General features: G+C 36.6%; 3 protein-coding genes across 3 annotated transcripts; 2 read left to right on the top strand and 1 right to left on the bottom strand.

Moving 5' to 3' along the window:
• Positions 1–525: 525 nt before the first annotated feature.
• Positions 526–2806, top strand: LOC123654192 (heat shock protein 70 A1-like). The gene has a single exon (XM_045590115.1). The coding sequence runs from the start codon at positions 649–651 to the stop codon at positions 2554–2556; it is 1908 nt and encodes a 635-aa protein (XP_045446071.1). The 5' UTR covers positions 526–648; the 3' UTR covers positions 2557–2806.
• Positions 2807–9567: 6761 nt separating this feature from the next.
• On the bottom strand, positions 9568–10635 carry LOC123654491. Its single transcript, XM_045590391.1, has one exon. The coding sequence runs from the start codon at positions 10633–10635 to the stop codon at positions 9568–9570; it is 1068 nt and encodes a 355-aa protein (XP_045446347.1).
• Positions 10636–12093: 1458 nt separating this feature from the next.
• LOC123654588 lies at positions 12094–13204 on the top strand. The gene is made up of 2 exons (XM_045590485.1): positions 12094–12479; positions 12651–13204. Exons 1-2 carry the CDS (start codon positions 12205–12207, stop codon positions 12961–12963), a joined length of 588 nt encoding a protein of 195 aa, XP_045446441.1. The 5' UTR covers positions 12094–12204; the 3' UTR covers positions 12964–13204.
• Positions 13205–19710: the final 6506 nt, after the last annotated feature.

Raw genomic sequence — 19710 nt, 5'->3', positions numbered from 1 at the left:
TTCAAGTAATTGATACTGTTTACAAAAAAATAATAATAAAATAACAACAAAAAACTTAATCATTAATTGCTAGTTTATTATAGTCAAACATAATTCTGACAAGAGATCTGACAGAATACTTTGCGTCGTCCCAACATCGAACAATTATACTTGAAAAAGGTAAAATTTCAACTTCTTCAAATTATAATCTAATTTATCATGTGTTTTACATTTAAATCTCCCTAGAAACATGAAACCTTTACATTTCAGGCAACACTTTGACCTCTGCCGCATTGCCACGATCAATACTATTACGGTGGAATAACTAGCATCTATCTCTTTCTTTCACAGATAAAGTATTGCTTTCTATTATCTTTTACACACAGGTCGTACTGCTATTGGTCGAACGAGTCTGTATTTCCAGAAGATTCTATCCAAACGCTACTGTAATTGGTTGCGTAGATAGCAGTCGAGAAGTTTCTTGAATCTGATTCGAGAATTGGTAGCGTGTATAAAAGCGGCCGGCCAACGCGCCAAAACGTTCAGTATTTGAAAAACAAGCAAAGCGAAGAGTAAAAGCGAATTCGGTGGAAACACCAAACAGATATTACTTAGTCCTTTTAAGTGTGTGTTTTACGAATAGTGTGTTTACGTTGAAGTAAAATAAAAATGCCAGCAATTGGAATTGATTTGGGAACGACGTATTCATGTGTGGGAGTCTGGCAACATGGAAACGTGGAGATCATCGCAAATGACCAAGGAAACAGAACTACTCCGTCATATGTGGCGTTCACGGACACCGAACGACTCATCGGCGACGCGGCGAAGAACCAGGTCGCTCTAAACCCTAACAACACAGTGTTCGACGCGAAGCGCCTGATCGGCCGCAAGTTCGACGATCCGAAGATTCAGCAGGACATGCAGCACTGGCCCTTCAAAGTTGTCAACGATTGCGGCAAGCCGAAGATACAAGTGGAGTTCAAAGGAGAAACTAAGCGGTTCGCACCGGAGGAGATAAGCAGCATGGTACTGGTGAAGATGAAGGAGACGGCCGAAGCATACCTCGGTACGGCCGTCCGCGACGCCGTGATCACAGTCCCGGCGTACTTCAACGACTCTCAGCGCCAGGCAACGAAAGACGCGGGTGCGATAGCCGGCCTCAACGTCTTGCGGATAATCAACGAGCCCACTGCCGCCGCTCTAGCGTACGGTCTCGACAAGAATCTTAAAGGTGAACGCAACGTCCTGATATTCGACCTCGGCGGTGGAACGTTTGACGTCTCTATTCTGACCATCGATGAGGGCTCATTGTTCGAAGTAAAAGCCACGGCTGGCGATACGCATCTCGGTGGCGAAGACTTCGACAACAGACTGGTTAATCATTTGGCGGAAGAATTTAAAAGAAAGTACAAAAAAGATCTTCGCGGTAATGCACGAGCTCTTCGTCGACTGCGAACTGCGGCGGAACGGGCGAAGCGTACTTTGTCTTCGAGCACGGAAGCTACTATAGAAATCGACGCTCTTTACGACGGAATCGACTTCTACACCAGAGTGTCACGAGCGCGATTCGAGGAACTGAATTCTGATCTATTCCGTGGTACTCTAGAACCGGTCGAGAAGGCACTCAAAGACGCGAAGTTGGACAAGAGCTCTATCCACGATGTCGTGTTGGTCGGAGGTTCTACTCGTATACCAAAAATTCAAAACATGCTTCAGAACTTCTTCTGCGGCAAGAAGCTGAACCTGTCCATCAATCCAGACGAAGCAGTAGCCTACGGCGCCGCGGTGCAAGCTGCCATTCTAAGCGGTGAACAGCACAGCAAAATTCAAGATGTCCTCTTAGTGGACGTGGCACCGCTATCACTTGGTATCGAGACGGCGGGAGGCGTAATGACCAAAATAATTGAAAGAAACGCGAAAATTCCCTGCAGACAGTCGCAGACGTTCACAACTTACTCTGACAATCAGCCAGCCGTCACCGTGCAGGTGTACGAGGGCGAACGCGCCATGACCAAAGATAACAATTTACTGGGTCGCTTCGATCTGACCGGAATACCACCGGCGCCGCGAGGAGTTCCTAAGATCGACGTGACGTTCGATCTCGACGCGAACGGTATCCTGAACGTGTCCGCCAAAGAGAACAGCACGGGCCGCAGCAAGAACATCGTCATCAAAAACGACAAGGGCAGACTGTCGCAAGCAGAAATCGATCGGATGCTGGCCGAAGCGGAGCAGTACAAAGAAGAGGATAACCGTCAGAGGGATCGAGTATCCGCTCGCAATCAGCTGGAGTCGTACGTGTTCAACGTCAAGCAGGCGCTGGACGAGGCGGGTGACAAGTTGAGTGAGCAAGACGAAGAGACGGCGCGAAGAGAGTGCGACGAGGCGCTGAAGTGGCTCGACAACAACACGCTGGCAGACAAGGAAGAGTACGAGCACAAGCTGAAGGAGATTCAGCGAGTGTGCATGCCCGCGATGAGCAAAATGCACGGAGCGAGTGCGGGAGGAGCGACTGGTTGTCATCAGCAAGGATCCGGGTCTCAGCATTCGGGACCGACGGTGGAGGAAGTCGATTGAACCAAGGAAGATCTCAAACGCTAATTATGATGCTTGGCGCAAAGTTCGGGAGAACTATGTCCAGCTTGGACTGCGATAGGCTGAGAGCGTGAATGAGAGAGAGAGGAAGATCTCATTTGATTCCTGTGCATAGTTCCTAGTTGTTGTAAATATTTGTAAATATAGATGTTAATTTATTGTTATGTTACGCATTCCAAATCCAACAGATGATCATGTAATGCCAAAATAAATGTTGAGTTTTAAAATTAAATTTCGTGTATTATTTTAATTTCTCGCAGTAGTGTCCTTACCTATCTGTAAAACGATCAACGGGTATTTTTATGATTTGGTGCAATTCGGACAGATTTGTGACAAAATTTTCAAAACCTTTTTAACACTCACAAGAATCTTTACCAAGAAAATAAACTATTTATGTGATTTATATAAAGCCCGCGGCTTCGCCCGCGTAGTGTAAGTTCAGTGTCAATCAGTGTGTGTTTTCCCTGCAAACTTGCAGTGAAACTATCATCAAAATCGGCTTAGCCGTTCCGTAAGCCTTCCTCTTGAAGCCCTCTCTCCATTAGTGAAACCGCGTGAAAATCCGTTCAGTAGATTTTGAAGGAATCGATCACATATACTTTTGGGGACTTTGTTTTATAATACATTAAGAGCTAGTTCAGACATGGCGGATTCCGCGCGGATGCAAATCGCGCGGTTCTAAACGCAAGTGTTCAGACAGGCGCGGATGTACATGCGGAGTGCCGTTATTCGCATAGGGTGACAGTCCAATCATGGAAGTCGAAGAAGCAATATGTGTGTACTTGTTGCTCCGTAAAAAAGAAAGAAAGAAGAAACGGCAGTATTGGGTGCATCCAATATTACGCGATCGGTTTACTCATGGTCAGTTTCAGACTTTATATCCAAAATTAAGAAGTTTTGAACCAAAATTCTTCAATTATTTGAGAATGTCGATAAATTCATTTATTTTTATTTTTTTTTTATTTTATTTTATTTAGGAAACAAACAGTACAGTAATACAAAGAAAAAAAATCATATAAAACTAATACATAAACCAATAAAGTTTCCAATAGTAAACAATTCATTAATAAGCTAAAAAGCACACATTAATCAGAAATAATCGATACACACAAAAATATAAATAATTCAAACAGTAGTAAATTGAATAATTAGGTATACATGTACGAATAGAAACATTTCATACAATCATCAATTAAATAATAAATAATTAAAAGATAATAAAATTCAGATATATACAACATTAAAAATTAATCATACCAACTATAATACAATCATAATTAAATAAATTTATAACAAAATCAAGCCAACCTACTAGAAATTCATGAATTAATAATAATAATAATAATAATAGCTTTATTTTAAAAATAAACATTTTAAACAAATGGTAACAATTACAAAAGTTCACTTATGCATAAGGTTAAATACACAAAATTTTTGAGTTCAGACTGATCATCCTATATGGATTATAGATATAATCTGTGTTAAGGATGATCAGCCAACCTCCCCTATGCTACAATATAATTTTGGCACAAGTTCTATAAGAAGGGGTAGACATATTTACAACTGATACAATCTTAAAAAGTAATAAAGCATAAGATGCTGAATAAGAAATCAAGTATATTTGAGTTAGTTAGTGTATGTGTGAGTGTAAGTGTATGTGTGAGTGTAAGTGTATGTGTGAGTGTAAGTGTATGTATGTAAATGTGTGTATGAGTGAGTGTGCGAAAGTGCCTAAGCTAGTACATGTATCAGTTTAAGTAGACAAAAGTCTACAGCTTTGTCAATTTAAATAATGTAGGTACTAAAATAAAATAATATAAGTATATGTAACTCGTATAATTTGTAAATAAATATATTTTATAATACGTAAATACAATAAGTAACTATGATTGTATTTTTAATAATTCTTCTGTCTCATCGTAATTTTTATCTTGTAAATAAGTAATCACAGCCTGCTTGCACTTAACTCTCGTCAACCCATGAATAGAAATCGCGGAATTGATCTTGTTATAAAGAAAAGGTCTTAGGTAGCAACAGAATCTTTTGATGAAATTATGTCTAGGTTTTATTACATTACATATTCTATTTTTACGCCTACTTGAAATAGGAACATAGGAAATCCTTTTATGCTGGTATAGAATAACATTCAAAATAAACAATTTTCTGACACTGAGGACGTTGCAATCCCTATATAATGTCTCCGTGGGAAATGTGATAGGTCGACATGTAGCCACCTTCAGAATGGCACGTTGGGCAACTTCAAGAGCCTTGATAGATGTCTTTGCAGCACCACCCCAAGAAGTAATGCAATAGGAAATGATTGACTGACATAAGGCATAATATACCTGACGAATAACAGCAGAACCGGCTATATATCGTAAATGTTTAAAGATAAATAAAATTTTACGAATCCTACCACACAATAACTCAACGTGTTCCTTGAAGTTTAAGTGTTGGTCCAAAAAAACACCTAGATATTTAATTTTGCTAGTGGAATTAATGGTTGGGCAGTCACAACTTAGATTTGAACTGTTTGCGCAAGAATGGACTTTAATAATCAATGGAGTAGTAGGCTGAGTTGCGGATCGAATTGAGAAAGTTAGAAAATAAGTTTTAGAGATATTTAGGGTCAGATAGTGAGAGAATAACCATTCAGAAACTAGATTTATGCCAGCTTGAGCTGTAGATTGAAGTTGAGACCAATTATTACCAAAGAAGGTAAGAGCAGTGTCATCAGCGAAGGAAACAATTCTACATTGAGGTAGGTAGAGGTTACAAAGATCATTTATAAAAACCAGAAATAGCGTAGGACCTAATATGCTACCCTGGGGTACGCCGTATGTGATTGGTAATTCTTCACTATAATAATTTTCAATTTTAGTCTGTTGAGATCGCCCCGAAAGGTAACTACAGAAAAATTTCAATTGATTTCCTCTGACACCCATCCTCTCAAGCTTTCCCAAAAGGAGATCGATAGGAACAGTATCAAAAGCCTTTGCAAGGTCTAAAAATATCGTGAGTACCTTATCTCCATTATTTAGATGTTCCACAATATTGTTCGTCAAATCTAATACAGCATCCGAAGTGGACTTTCCCCTTCTGAAACCGTACTGTCCAGGAGAAATTAAATTAAAATGTTCAAGATAAGCTGTAAGTCTATTGCACGCCAATTTTTCAAGTACTTTTGACATAGCCGGAAGGATCGCAATAGGTCTATAGTTATTAATGACTTTCTCATCACCACTCTTGAAAACGGGAAGCACAATTGCTCTCTTAAATGCAACCGGAAAAATGCCATCAACGAAACAAAGATTAAAAATATGGCAAAGTACAGGGGCCAACAGACAGGAATATCTTTTTAGTATGGTTGTAGAGATATCATCCCAACCAGGAGCTGCAGTAGATTTTAGGGAGTTAATCACTACAATTATTTCATCTACATCTGTTAGCTCCATAACAAAAGAAGACTGCCAGTGTTCACGGTTATTAAAATTTTTAGAAGAAGATAATAACAAGTTGTGTTTAATTTTGTTAGCAAGATTAGCTCCTATATTAACAAAGAATTGATTGACATCATTACAAACATGTTGAGGAGAAGAATCACCAAACAATAATTTTGAAGACTGAGTTCTAGTTTTAGAGGTAAAACAAATTTTATTCAGAGTATTCCATAAATGTTTAGCATTGTTACCAGCTTTACTAATTTCATGAGAATCGTATACTCTTTTAGCTTTTTTCAAAATTTTGGAACAGAAATTTCTGTAACGCTTATAAGTAATTTTAATTATTTCATTATCAGGATTTTTTTTAGTTTTAGCATACAATAAGTCTCTGTTACGCATGCATCTCAATAAGCCTATTGAATTATGTAAATAATTAATGATAAATTAAAAATTAAAAATTTATTGCATATCGTAATTCACTCCTTAAAGATTGCACTGAACAAGTTGCAAAATCAATGTGATGAAAACATTGGTTGTACACTTTACATGCTCTAAAAGTAAAATTATTCTGCGTATATTTGGTCCTAGTTCTAGGCACATAAAATAGGGACTGATTACGTGTATTAATTTTGGGACACCTAAATAATATATGACTAAGTAGATAAGGGGAATCAATAAAATTACGAAGTAACTTAAATAAAAATATTTGGTCTCTCTCCAATCGACGATTTTCTAAAGAAGGAATATACGGGATATCTTGAATATGCGGCGAAGCTTTATAACTTAAAAATTTTATAAATTTATAATTAATTTTTTCCAATTGAGCAACATGACATTTGTAAAATGGATTCCATACAGTTGAGCAGTATTCCAAGATAGATCTTACAAAAGAGTTATAAAGGAGAATAATTGTGCTGACATTTTTAAAATCACGTCCCACTCTCAACACAAAGCCAAGCATTCGGAATGCTTTAGCAGTAACATAATTAATATGTGACTTAAAAGTCAATTTGTTATCGATGTAAACACCCAAGTCTCGCACCTCGGTAACTCGTGTTATTGGCTCTTGATTAAGTTGATAATTAAAATTAATTGTGTTAGTCTTACGAGAAAAGGATATCACGTAGCATTTTTTTATGTTCAGATACATAGAATTCACTGAGCAGTAATCACACAATTTGTTTAAGTCACTCTGAAGTAGTATGCAGTCAGAATTATTAGATACACACCTAAAAATTTTCATGTCATCAGCATAAAGAAGTATATCTGAATTCTCGAAAATTTTATGTATATCATTTATAAAAATATTGAAAAGTAGAGGACCAAGGTGCGAGCCCTGGGGTACACCAGAAGAAACGGGCACAAACGAGGAAACATGCCCTTTCACTGTCACTGCTTGGCTACGGTTATATAGGTAAGAAGAAAGCCATCGAAGTAGATCGCCATGTATACCGACTCTTTCTAGTTTATTTATCAATATTGCATGCGGTATCTTATCAAATGCCTTAGAATAGTCGGTATACACGACATCCACCTGGTAACCCTGATCCATAGCAATAGTAACGCGATGGACAAACTCACACAAATTACTCTCCGTTGATCTCCCGTCCACAAACCCATGCTGCTGACTCATTAAAAAAGGTCTAAGACTCGGATAAATATTGTCATACACAATTTTCTCAAACAATTTAGCAACAGTAGACAATTTTGAAATCGGTCTGTAATTTTCAACATTATGCCTATCACCAGACTTGTACACAGGAACAACGTAAGATCGTTTCCAAATATCAGGCATGATACCCGATCGTAAAGATAAAGAAAACAAAAGCAGAAGCGGATAAGCTAAAGATTTGTGGCACAATTGCAAAAAAATAGGTGGCAAGCCATCCGGTCCCGAACCCTTATCAACTTTCAACTGCTTGAGATATTTCATAACAATATTAACGGTAAGCTCAATACGTCCCAACGACAAATTACTATTAGAAGACACATTACCTTGGGACCCATAAGAACTAGCAATGTTAGGCGGCGCTGAATAGACAGATTTAAAGTGTTCGTTAAAAAATTGACATATTTTACTTGCATCGGAGGTGCACTCATTCTTGAAAAAAACATCTTTAGGTATATTTACTGAAGCCCTTTTAGACCTAATGAAAGCCCAAAAAAATTTACTATTCCTATTAATTTTTAATTCTGATTGATATATATATTTATCATAACACTCAATTTGGACTTGTTTTTGACGGTTTCTCAGATAGCTGAACATGTTGTAGTCAGATACTCGACCATAGATTTTCCATCGCCTATGACAACGCAACTTATCACATATTATTTTTATTAGACCATTAGTATACCAAAAAGGATACCTTTTATCGCCTTTTAAAGTTTTTATTGGAACATATTGCGAAATTATGGAGTTAATAGTATCATAAAATAAATTAATAGCATCAGAGATATCACCGTTACTAAGCAAATGACACCAATCAATACCAGATATGACTTCATTTATTTCATTATAATTTGCATTTCGAAATAACCGTACCTTACGAGGAGTGGAAAAAGTAGATCTATCATAAGCAATACTTAATTTCACCTTAAGTGTGGGATGATGGACATCTTCCTTTGTAAGAGGAGAATCATAGCGACTCACAACACAGTGAGAGTTGCTAATTACTAAATCCAAATATCGCCCATTTTCATTAGGGACACTATTAAATTGTTTTAGGTCTGTAATATTTAAGAAACTGAACAAAGAATCAACTCCAGGGTCACTATCATCGAAGTTACACATGCGCATAAATTTCCCATCCAAATCCCAAATACAGTTCGAAATGTTAAAATCTCCAACTATAAAAAAATTATCATCGGGATGCGTCAAAACTTCATTTGTGATATGTTCAAAACAATCACAGAGAGATTCAACATGGAATCTACTGTGAGGAAAATAGCAACAATAAATATGAAGCTGCTTAAGGAGAGGTCCAATTTCCAAAGGAATAGAGACTTTAATTACTTCACCAGCAAAATTCATCACATCAATTGATACTGACGATCGAACCGGTATATCTGTCCTAACTGCGACTAAGACACCCCCACCCATACTATCACCACGATTTTTATACTCACGATCACGCCGATATACCAAATATCTAGAATCAAACAGTTCTTCGCTGAAAATACCATCACAGAGCCATGTTTCAGTCAAACAGATAAAATCATAATCCACACCCAAGACGCTCCTAAAAAATGAGTTTGTTTTAGTACGTAAGCCGCGGACGTTCTGATACAAAATTGAGAAATTCTTAGCCATTAACAATCAGTTTAAAAATAATCACAAATATAAAGGTCAAAACAAGAGAGAGTCCAATATTGTACTCAAAGAAGAGTATGTCCCAATATATAATAATAATGTACCCAAAACCAAAACGCAAAAACACACGATATACCATGATCAATTTCAACAATAATAATAATAACAATATAAAAGTAAACACAATCAAACACACATTAAAATTAAAATTAAATAACATAACTATATGTACAATAATCCTCATGCAATTTTGTTTAAATCTTTCAAACCTGTAAAGTGCAAAACTGGACTAGTATCGGAACGACGAGCCATAATACTGCAGTTTTTCACCCACACATATTTATAATTCTTATCACTTGCAGCCTTCTTCACTGATTGCAATAACGTTTTATTTGTGCTGGTGAGATGATCGTTGAAGAATATCGAACTGTTACCATCATTAAAACCAATATCAGTACCTCTGAGCTTTAATTTTCTGACAACTGATAAAAATTCATCTTTCTTCCAGCGGCATAAAAAACGTACAATAATCGGTTTGGTTTTCTTATTTTCAGACTTTTTAGAGGCAACCCTAGTAACGAAATCGATATCAGTACTCATATTTATTTGTAGATCTGTCTTATTAACTATAGTCTGTAACAGAGAAATAAGATTTTCATTTTTCTTTTCGGGAATCCCATATATTTCTACATTAGACTTACGAGCCCATTGTTCTCGATTATTGTTTTCGGACTCGATTTTTTCAATGGAACTACTCAGTTTACCGATTTCGATACATTTCTTAGATAAAACCTTAATCTCCTCCTGAAAACTATCCGTGCGCTTAACCATTTCTTCGAATTTCGTATTAATATATTCCAAACTTTCTCTAAAATTTTCAAATTCTTTCTTAATTAATTTTATTTCTTCTTTAATTGGATTCATAATAACATTGATTTCCGCTTTAAAACTCGCCAATTCAGTGGATATAACAGATTTGATTACGTCGATAAGCGATGACCTATCAGTTAAATCCAAGACACAATCATCGTAAACCTCAGACGCGGCGCCTCTACGAGAATTGACATTATCAACATCGTTGCGCAAATGACACATCGATTGCACTCGCACTGGTGTACTATCATTTCTAGCAGATCTTGGCTGAGCCACCGTACATTCCGGACAAATCCAATGTTTTTTTGTATCTGAGGGTAATTCTTTCCGTTTGTCAGATGGATACAGGCATTTGATGTGATAATTATTACTACACTTTGAACACGACAAGCACTCAGAGACACCTGTCGTCAGGTTGCAGCAAGCAAATTTCATTTTGATAAAATATAACTAATATTTAAAAATCTTAAATTCCGAGTGAAGCGGGGTTTGAACTCAGGCTCGTCACAGCGCACGCGACTACAAAAGCAAGACCCCGTGCCGCTAGACCAAACACTCAATATACGATGCGGTCGAATATTGCAACCAATTCAGAGAGGAAGTTTAAAAGCTAGGCGGAATTTTAAAGTCTTTGTTCTTATGTGACAACGGATGATTTAGAGGTCACTTAAAGTCACCGCGTTTACAACTTATTCAACAAAAGTACTATCAAAAACAAAGAAATAATTGAAAATACACATAGAATTTGATTTTGAAACAAGTACTATAATATGAAACACAACACTGTTCGTAATAAACACGTAAAAAACACTATAAATACAAAGTTTTTAGTAAGTTTGAGACAAAGGATTATTTAGTATGTGTGCGCTCGCGTAACTAGCGCCGAACTGCTCGCGTAACTAGCGCCGAACTGATGAATTATTAGAAACTAGATTGACTTTGATGAATTATTAGAAATGATGAGTAAACAAATTGAATCTAATGATACCCATATGAGGTCAAGCGTGTCCCCAGAAGAAAAACTCGTGATCACATTAAGGTAAGATATTTATTTTATACGTCAGAATATATATTTTGTACTATAGAAGACTGTGAATCGTCAGTGCTATTGCATGATAAAGGCGATGGAGACTCTCCTGGTACTATTGTAGAATATCCAGTGAAATATCCTTGTGGGTTTGAATATTGTTGGTTTTGCCAAAATACTGCATTAGGCGTGTTTTGCTGGCTCGTGATATGAATAGGCGATGGTAATTTCTGCCCTTTCTGTATTACCTGGAGCAATTCAATTTTAGTAGCCAATCGTTTATTTTCTGGAACTTTCTTTAACTCTTTATACAATGACATGCAAAAAAGTTTATCATCATCATCTTGCTTTGACATACTTTCTTGTATTTGTCTTTGTATTTTATCTCTTGATTCAATACTATTTTCTAATATGTTAGCCAATCGCTCTTCTGAAGTAATTTTAGTTTTCTTCCTTTTATTGGGTACCGGTTGTATTTCACGTGCATTTACAAAATTATCTAGCTTTTGGTCAATGTTCCGAATTTCTTCATTTTTGGCTTCATCTATGTTTGTGATAGTTTCTTTGTTTTCTATCGTCTTCTGAAGAAAAGAAAGCCGGTCGAAATACATGTATTTTGAACCTTTACATGCACCAGAACCAGAAGGAATTGATTTGACTTTCTTGAATTCCTTATTATAAGCATCACGGATGTTCTTCCATTTTTTTTGTAATGATACACCTGGAACAGAAATCACTATCTTTAACAAATATAAATACAGTAGCGGTTAGGTAATTCAAGACACTCATTATGCTTTAACTAGCGGACCCGGCAGACTTTCAAAACGATACAGATTAATATTTTATTTTTCAGATATCTGGGTACTGGTTGTTCCTTTGGAGAACTACATTACAACTTTCGTCTTGGCAAATCTACAATCACAGGAATTGTCCGTGAAGTATGTGAAACTCTGTGGGAAAAAGTCACAAAAAACGTCATGCCTGAACCCAGCGAAGATATATGGAAGAAAATAGCTAAAGATTTTGAAAAATATGCAAATTTTCCCAATTGCATAGGCGCCATAGATGGCAAGCATATAAGGATTACAAAACCCAAAGATTCGGGTTCTTTGTATTATAATTACAAAACTTTTTTTTCCATAGTACTGTTGGCACTTTGTGATAGTAACTATTGTTTTACTTTCATAGATATCGGATCTTACGGAAAAAGTAGTGATTCTGCAATTTTTAAAAATTCAGCATTTTATAAAAGGTTAATAGAAAAGTCATTACACATACCAAAACCTAAACCAATATCTGAAACAGATCCTAAACCATTGCCATACGTCATAGTTGGCGATGAAGCGTTTGGTTTATCCGAAAATGTAATGCGACCCTATGCAGGTAAAGGGCTATCATATGAAAAAAAAATATTTAATTACAGGTTATCAAGAGCTCGACGTTTTATTGAATGCACTTTCGGAATTCTGGCAAACAAGTGGCGCATTTTTCATAGGCCTATAAACGTGAATATAGACTTTGCCGAAGACATAATAAAGGCCTGTTGCGTGCTACACAATTTTGTTAGAACTAGAGATGGTATACAGTATGAAGATACTTTACATACTGCGCCAATGAGTAATCTTATTACATTACATGCAGGAAGGGGTACACCATCATCATTAAACATTAGAGACAAATATGCTAATTACTTTGTGAATGAGGGTCGTGTAGAATGGCAAGACACGAAAATATGAAATTAAAATTGTTACAGTTCGCGCCAAATAACTAAACTCAAGATGGCGCGTCGCGTTGGTGGGTTGTACATATTACAGTTAATAGCTATACGTTACTGTGGTAACGTGATAGTTTTCCCGCGCTCGTTACGTACCGCCAAACAACGTTATACACATTTCAGTTATTTGGGGTGGACTGTCTATTACAAAACATGTAAACTACCCTGGTAAAATGTATAATTAAATGTCTACTGACCAAAAAGAACCTTCTTTTCAAAAGAATCCTCATTTTCTCCAAAAATCTCCACCAGCTCCTGCCAAGCTCCGTTTTTAATCGTTTTGTTAGAATATTCTGCACATTGGATGTTCCACAAAGCAGGTCTTTTTTCCACCTCATCGATGAATAGCTCGGTGTCGAAGCGATCCATTGTCACCGTCCGATACGCGCGGCTTCCGCGGAGCAACTGAACGCCCTCTAGGTACGTCAAGTAAATAAAACCGAGCGGCGACCGCGCGAATTCATTTTCTAGCGGTTGAGCCGCGCGGATTGTCAATCCGTGCGGACAGGTATGAACGATTTGTAAGGCGCTAATGTAATTAGGATCCGCGCGGTTCAACCGCGCGATTTGCATCCGCGCGGAATCCGCCATGTCTGAACTAGCTCTAACTGTAGCCCGCGACTACGTTAGCGTGGTTATGAAAATATGCATTACTATTAAGATGTTTAACGCAAATTATTCTTTTTATTTCAGTCACTTTAAATGCTTATCACACTGAGTAACTTTATAAAAGGCACAATTTAGTATAATTTAATAGTTTTTTTTTTTTTTTTTTTTTTTTTTTTTTTATAAAACCTCTATATACCACACTTTAGAACAGGCCATATATAACTGACCGTGAGAGAAACAATCGTTTCGTAGATCTACGCCATCTACTTCTAATATTCGGCCCAGTTCAGTTCGGTTTTGTAGACATCAATGGTATTTAGTACGGGTGAAATCTGAATTCGAGCTGAGGTAGTGTAGCCCCTTAATTATTTGCCGTACTGTTGACATTCTATGTTACTGTCCATTAATTTATCTGGTGTACCGTAGGCGCGTGGTACACCGTACAAGTTTAAAATCGGGAACACCCAATTGTCTCATTATTAATGATAATGGTGAGGATACTCTCTAGCGTCTGTAATTCTGTGCTCAGATTGGGTATAGATGATTTAATAAATAATAATCAATAAATAAATATATACACAATACACACACGGTCGTCTGTTCCTAGTAAACAACTTAATGCTTGTGTTAAAGGTAACAGCTAACTGGTATATAGCTACATTTTTTTTTTCGATTAACATACTTACTTATAAATAATACATGTATAAATATATAAATAAATATTTATATTACACCGAGACTCGGAGACATACATACAGACAAACAGACAAAAATTCTAAAACACACGTCCTTTAAACAATCCGGTCGGAAGAAAACTGAAGGGCCGGAGTGACACTGTCGCGAAAAACTGATCAGTTTAACTGACGCCAAAAACTGATCAGTTAAACTGATCGTCAATGGCCCCCTTACGTGCTGTGTCGCACGCAAGGAAGCCGCACGCTATATATCGATTTCGAATCGAATCGATATACCTATATACTCGTATGTAGTATAAAGTAATTTAAAAAAAAATCAAATTCCAATTTGTATTTTTTCTTATTAGATAATTAATAACTAAAAAGGGAGTAATAAAGTTTAATATATAAAATACTCTAAAGTACTTACCTAAATATGCCTACTATTTATTTAGAGGTGTGGGTGCTAGCCTAAGTGCCAGCCTTAATATTTAACGCATGTAAATATTTCTTTTAAACTGAGGCTGGCACCGACCGCACTGATTATATTAATTTGCTTCAACGGATCAACTACTGAAGTACATTTTTTCGCTTTGCTAGCAAATAGTACTAAAACAGTACTGAGTAATAGATCCCGCCATTTGATTTCACGAACCAAAAGGCTAACTTAAGCACAGAAGAAAAGCTTTTATGAGAGTGGGGATTAGATATGATGTTGATGCTGCCAGATGATTTTGAGAATGAGTAAGAAAATCGTAATCTTCGCTCTTAACCTAAGATAAAAATTGAAAAAAAAAAGAATATTTGTAATTATATATTATTAAAATCATCGACGCCTTCCAAAATGCGACGATGTTCTAAGGTATCGCTCATGTTGCACTCCACTACTTTTCTCACTATTCGCTTATGACGTCACCACAGTGTCGTCTGTGCTTGACAACGGCGTATTAGTAAACAGGAAAAGCTTATGTCCATGTGTGTGTGTGTGTGTGTTGTAAATATTTATTTATTTATTATTTATTTATACCTCTTGCGTCACATCCCTAGCGGTCAACTATAGACGAGTTCGGCGTTCTGGACATATCATTTACGTGGAATAAGAATGCATGTTTTTATTTCAATGTTTCTCAGTACGTGTAGCTCTAAAAAACTTGTTTTTTATACTCAAATGTTGCAGGGATATTCTATTTTCAGAAATGTGTGAGAAATGAGAAATGTGAATTAAAATACTATAATTTTTTTTTAATAATTTTATTTAATATTTTTGTGGTCCGGGTTTTTTCTCGCCTATAGACGTCGTTGGGCACAGGACTCTCAAGCCCTTGTCAAGTATAGGTGACTATGGCGTTCAAAAGGTTGCATTTATTTTTAACCGACTTCCAAAAAGGAGGAGGTTCTCAATTCGACTGTATTTTTTTTTAATGTATGTTACATCAGAACTTTTGACCGTGTGGACTGATTTCGACAATTTTTTTTTTAATCGAAAGGTGGTGTGTGCCAATTGGTCCCATTTAAATTTATTTGAGATCTAACAAACTACTTTTCGATTTATACCTAACTAGCTTACCCGGCGAACTTCGTATCGCCTAACACAAACTTTATCGTATGGTATTAAAGTTCAAATTGACTTTTAAGTATTATCACAAATCTTTTGTATGGGAGTGTATAAAATTGTTATTTTTAGACTTTTTCAGGAAATTTAAATTTTTTTTTTGAATTTTTCTCTCCGTAAGAACCATCCTCGTACTTCAAGGAATATTTTAAAAAAAGAATTAGCGAAATCGGTCCAACCGTTCTCGAGTTTTGCGCTTAGCAACACATTCAGCGACTCATTTTTATATTATAGATAATGCGTTTTTACTTGACGCTTTTTTCGTCGACCTACGTTGTATTATACCGCATAACTTTCTACTGGATGTACAGATTTTGATAATTCTTTTTTTGTAGGAAAGGAGATATCCCAAGTTTAGTACCATGATAAGGAAACCAGGATCTGATGATAGGATCCCAGAGAAATCGAGGTCTTGAAAATCCGCAATAACTTTTTACTGGGTGTACCGATTTTGTTAATTCTTTTTTTGTTGGAAAGAAGATATCCCTAGTTTAGTATCATGATAAGGAAACCAGGATCTGATGATGGGATTCCAGAGAAATCGAGGGAAACTCTTGAAAATCCGCAATAACTTTTTACTGGGTGTACCGATTTTGTTAATTCTTTTTTTGTTGGAAAGAAGATATCCCTAGTTTAGTATCATGATAAGGAAACCAGGATCTGATGATGGGATTCCAGAGAAATCGAGGGAAACTCTTGAAAATCCGCAATAACTTTTTACTGGGTGTACCGATTTTAATAATTTTTAATTTAATCGAAAGCTGATGTTTGTCATGTGGTCACATATAAATTGTATTGAGATCTGATAACTATTTTTTTTTTTTTAAATATATAGACTAGCGCTTGACTGCGATCTCACCTGAAGTCAAGTGAAGATGCAGCCTAAGGTGGTGCGCGCTTTCCTAGAAGATGCCTATTCACTCTTGATTTAAAGATACCCAAGTTATAGTTCGTTGGAAAAACGGAAGCCGGAAGGGCATTCCAAATTTTAGCGGTGCGTATTAGGAACGAGGAAGCAAATCGTTTAGTGCGAGATCGTGGGATTTCAACCACATAGCGGTGCAGATTCATACGATGCCTTGCGGTTCGGTGGTAGAAAGGTGATGGTGGAACCAAATTATATAGTTCTAGAGCACACTCTCCGAAATATAACCTGTAAAATACCGACAAACACGCAACCTTGCGCCGATGTTCGAGACTTTGAAGTCTAGAGCGAGCCAGCGATTTGTCACCGATGAGTCTTCTGGCGCGTCGATCCACAGAATCCAAAGTAGCGAGCTGGTACTTGGCAGAGCCATCCCATAAGTGGCTGCAGTATTTTTGAGTAATCTTTCATAACGCGTAGTTACTTGACTATTTTTTCGTCGATCTACGTTGTATTACTCGTCGATGTAATTGAAGTCGTTTTTTTTTCGTTTGTGAGCAAACACAATTATTTGATCAAAGTAGATCCTAAGTCTCTTAAATTTTGTTTTCTGTTAATTTGTTCGCCATTAAAATGATAACTATATAGAATAGGCTTTGGTTTCCGCGTGAATGAGATGCATTCACACTTGCCAGCGTTGACAGCGTTATTATTAACTGTATAAAATTTATATAAATTATTAAGGTCACATTGCAACGATAAAGTTGTCAGAATCTGTCAAAATCAAAGGACGTGTTTCACTTAGCTTGTAACAATAAATTTAAAAAAAGTGGTATTGAGGCATTTGTTTGCTAGTGAATAGTGTTGATTTGTTGCGGTTGTGCTTCGCCCTAAAGAAGAAAGTATTTTGCGTGTAGAATCTGGCGGTTTTACTAGTGAAATAAGATAATAACAACACCATATTATTTAAGTGCTCTGGTTTCTACCCTCACAAAATTTGAGGATTGCCCGACCTACGACAACTTATACCATCTATCATATGCTCCTGTAGAAAATGAATAGCAATACTTACGACTGCATAATAGTGCCGGCTTGGTATCAGGAGCTTTCTACTTATTGTTGTTCAAGAAATAAGATATCTTCAATATGTCCGCATCAAATTCCAACTTAAAGTGTAAAGTTTGCATTAAAGGAATAAAAGGAAATCAGGATACTAAGGTGTGCTCCCTGTGTATCGGCAGTTATCACTATCAATGCCTAGGAATAACGGCTGAGAATTTCCATAAAGAATCGAAACAAGCGAAATCGAACTGGAAATGTCCGGACTGCAGGGGCATTGAAAAGCGTGGGGACCATACACCTGTGAACAAGCAAGCAACTTCATCTCCTCGGATTGATGATGCAGTAATGGAAGATCTCAAATCCTACTTTGATAAAAGATTTAAGGAAGAAACGGCTACAATTCTGTCTCAGGTGAAGCAGCAGATAGCTCTGGAAAACAAGGCTATCTACAGTGTTATCGAAGAGCTCAAGACGAATGTCAGTACTGTATGTAATCAGTACGAGGAATTAAAAAAATGCACTTAGCGAAAGTTCACAAATAATTGACAACTTAAAAACTGAAAATAGAACTCTCCAGTTGCAACTTGATACTATTAACAACCAGATCAATATAATGGAGCAGCAGTCCAGAGCGTGCAATGTTGAAATACAGTGTGTTCCGGAGAACAGGAATGAGAACTTGCTGACAGTCATCAAGCAATTGGGAAATATTATATCGAGACCTTTGGATAACAGCGAGATCATGAATATTCATAGGGTACCTAAAATCAACCAGGCATCAGAGATATCCCGTGCGATTGTGGAAAAACTTGTGAGCCCTCGCGTTAGGGATGAATTTCTCACTGCTGTTAAGCAATTTAACCGGTCACACGAAAGTAAAAAATGTGAGTGAGCACTTATCACCGGCCAATAAAAGACTACATGCGGCGGTAAGAGACGCAGTTAAAGAAAAAGATTATCAGTTTGTTTGGGTGCGAAATGGCAAGATATTTGTGCGGAAGAATGCTACGTCGCGATCATTGGTTATCAGCACAATAGACGCTATTAAAAGACTTTAAAATTTAATATCGTAAATTGTAAAATTGGTTGTAACAAGTAATAATAATTTATCTATCTACTACCAGAACGTGAGAGGTTTGAGAACGAAGTGTGAAGAATTTTATATGAATGTACTAAAATATGACTACGATATATTAATTCTAGTAGAAACGTGGTTAAATGATAATATTTTTCATCGTGAATTTTTGGACGCGAGATACAGTATTTTTAGGCGAGACCGAAGTTCCACCTCATCCTCTCTATATAAAAAAGAGGGAGGTGGTGTTTGTATAGCAGTAAACAAGAACATTAAAGTAAATAGAAAGGTCGAATGGGAATCCGAGTGCGAGGATATTTGGCTTACGCTTAGTTTAGGCAACGCCGACGGTACCGATCCATTTTTAAACATCTGTGTAGTGTATATACCCCCACCTATAAATCAAGACTATCTAAAAACTTTTCTCTCAAGCGTAACTAAAGCCATCAGTAGTATAACAAACACGTCAACAACGATCATCTTCGGGGATTTTAATCTGACAAATATAATCTGGGAGTATGACGAACATTTATCAGCCTACATTCCTCTACCGTGTAATAACACAACAGATAATATATTTATGGATGAAATTCAATTTAATAATTTATATCAATGTAATCATATTAGAAATAAAAATAATCGAATTCTTGACTTGATCTTAACTGACTCACCGACAAGACTCAAAATTTCAGAATGTTTATCTCCCTTGGCAAATTTAGATGTTCCTCACCCGGCTCTGGAAATTAATTTTAACATTATACAAGTGGAACGATCACTTAAGAGTAACAGGACCCCAAGATTAAACTTTAATA

Source organism: Melitaea cinxia, chromosome 6, assembly GCF_905220565.1.
Source record: "Melitaea cinxia chromosome 6, ilMelCinx1.1, whole genome shotgun sequence".
NCBI classification, from domain to species: domain Eukaryota; kingdom Metazoa; phylum Arthropoda; class Insecta; order Lepidoptera; family Nymphalidae; genus Melitaea; species Melitaea cinxia.
The sequence above is the reverse complement of the archived record's forward strand: the minus strand, read 5'-3'. Positions and strand labels throughout refer to the sequence as shown.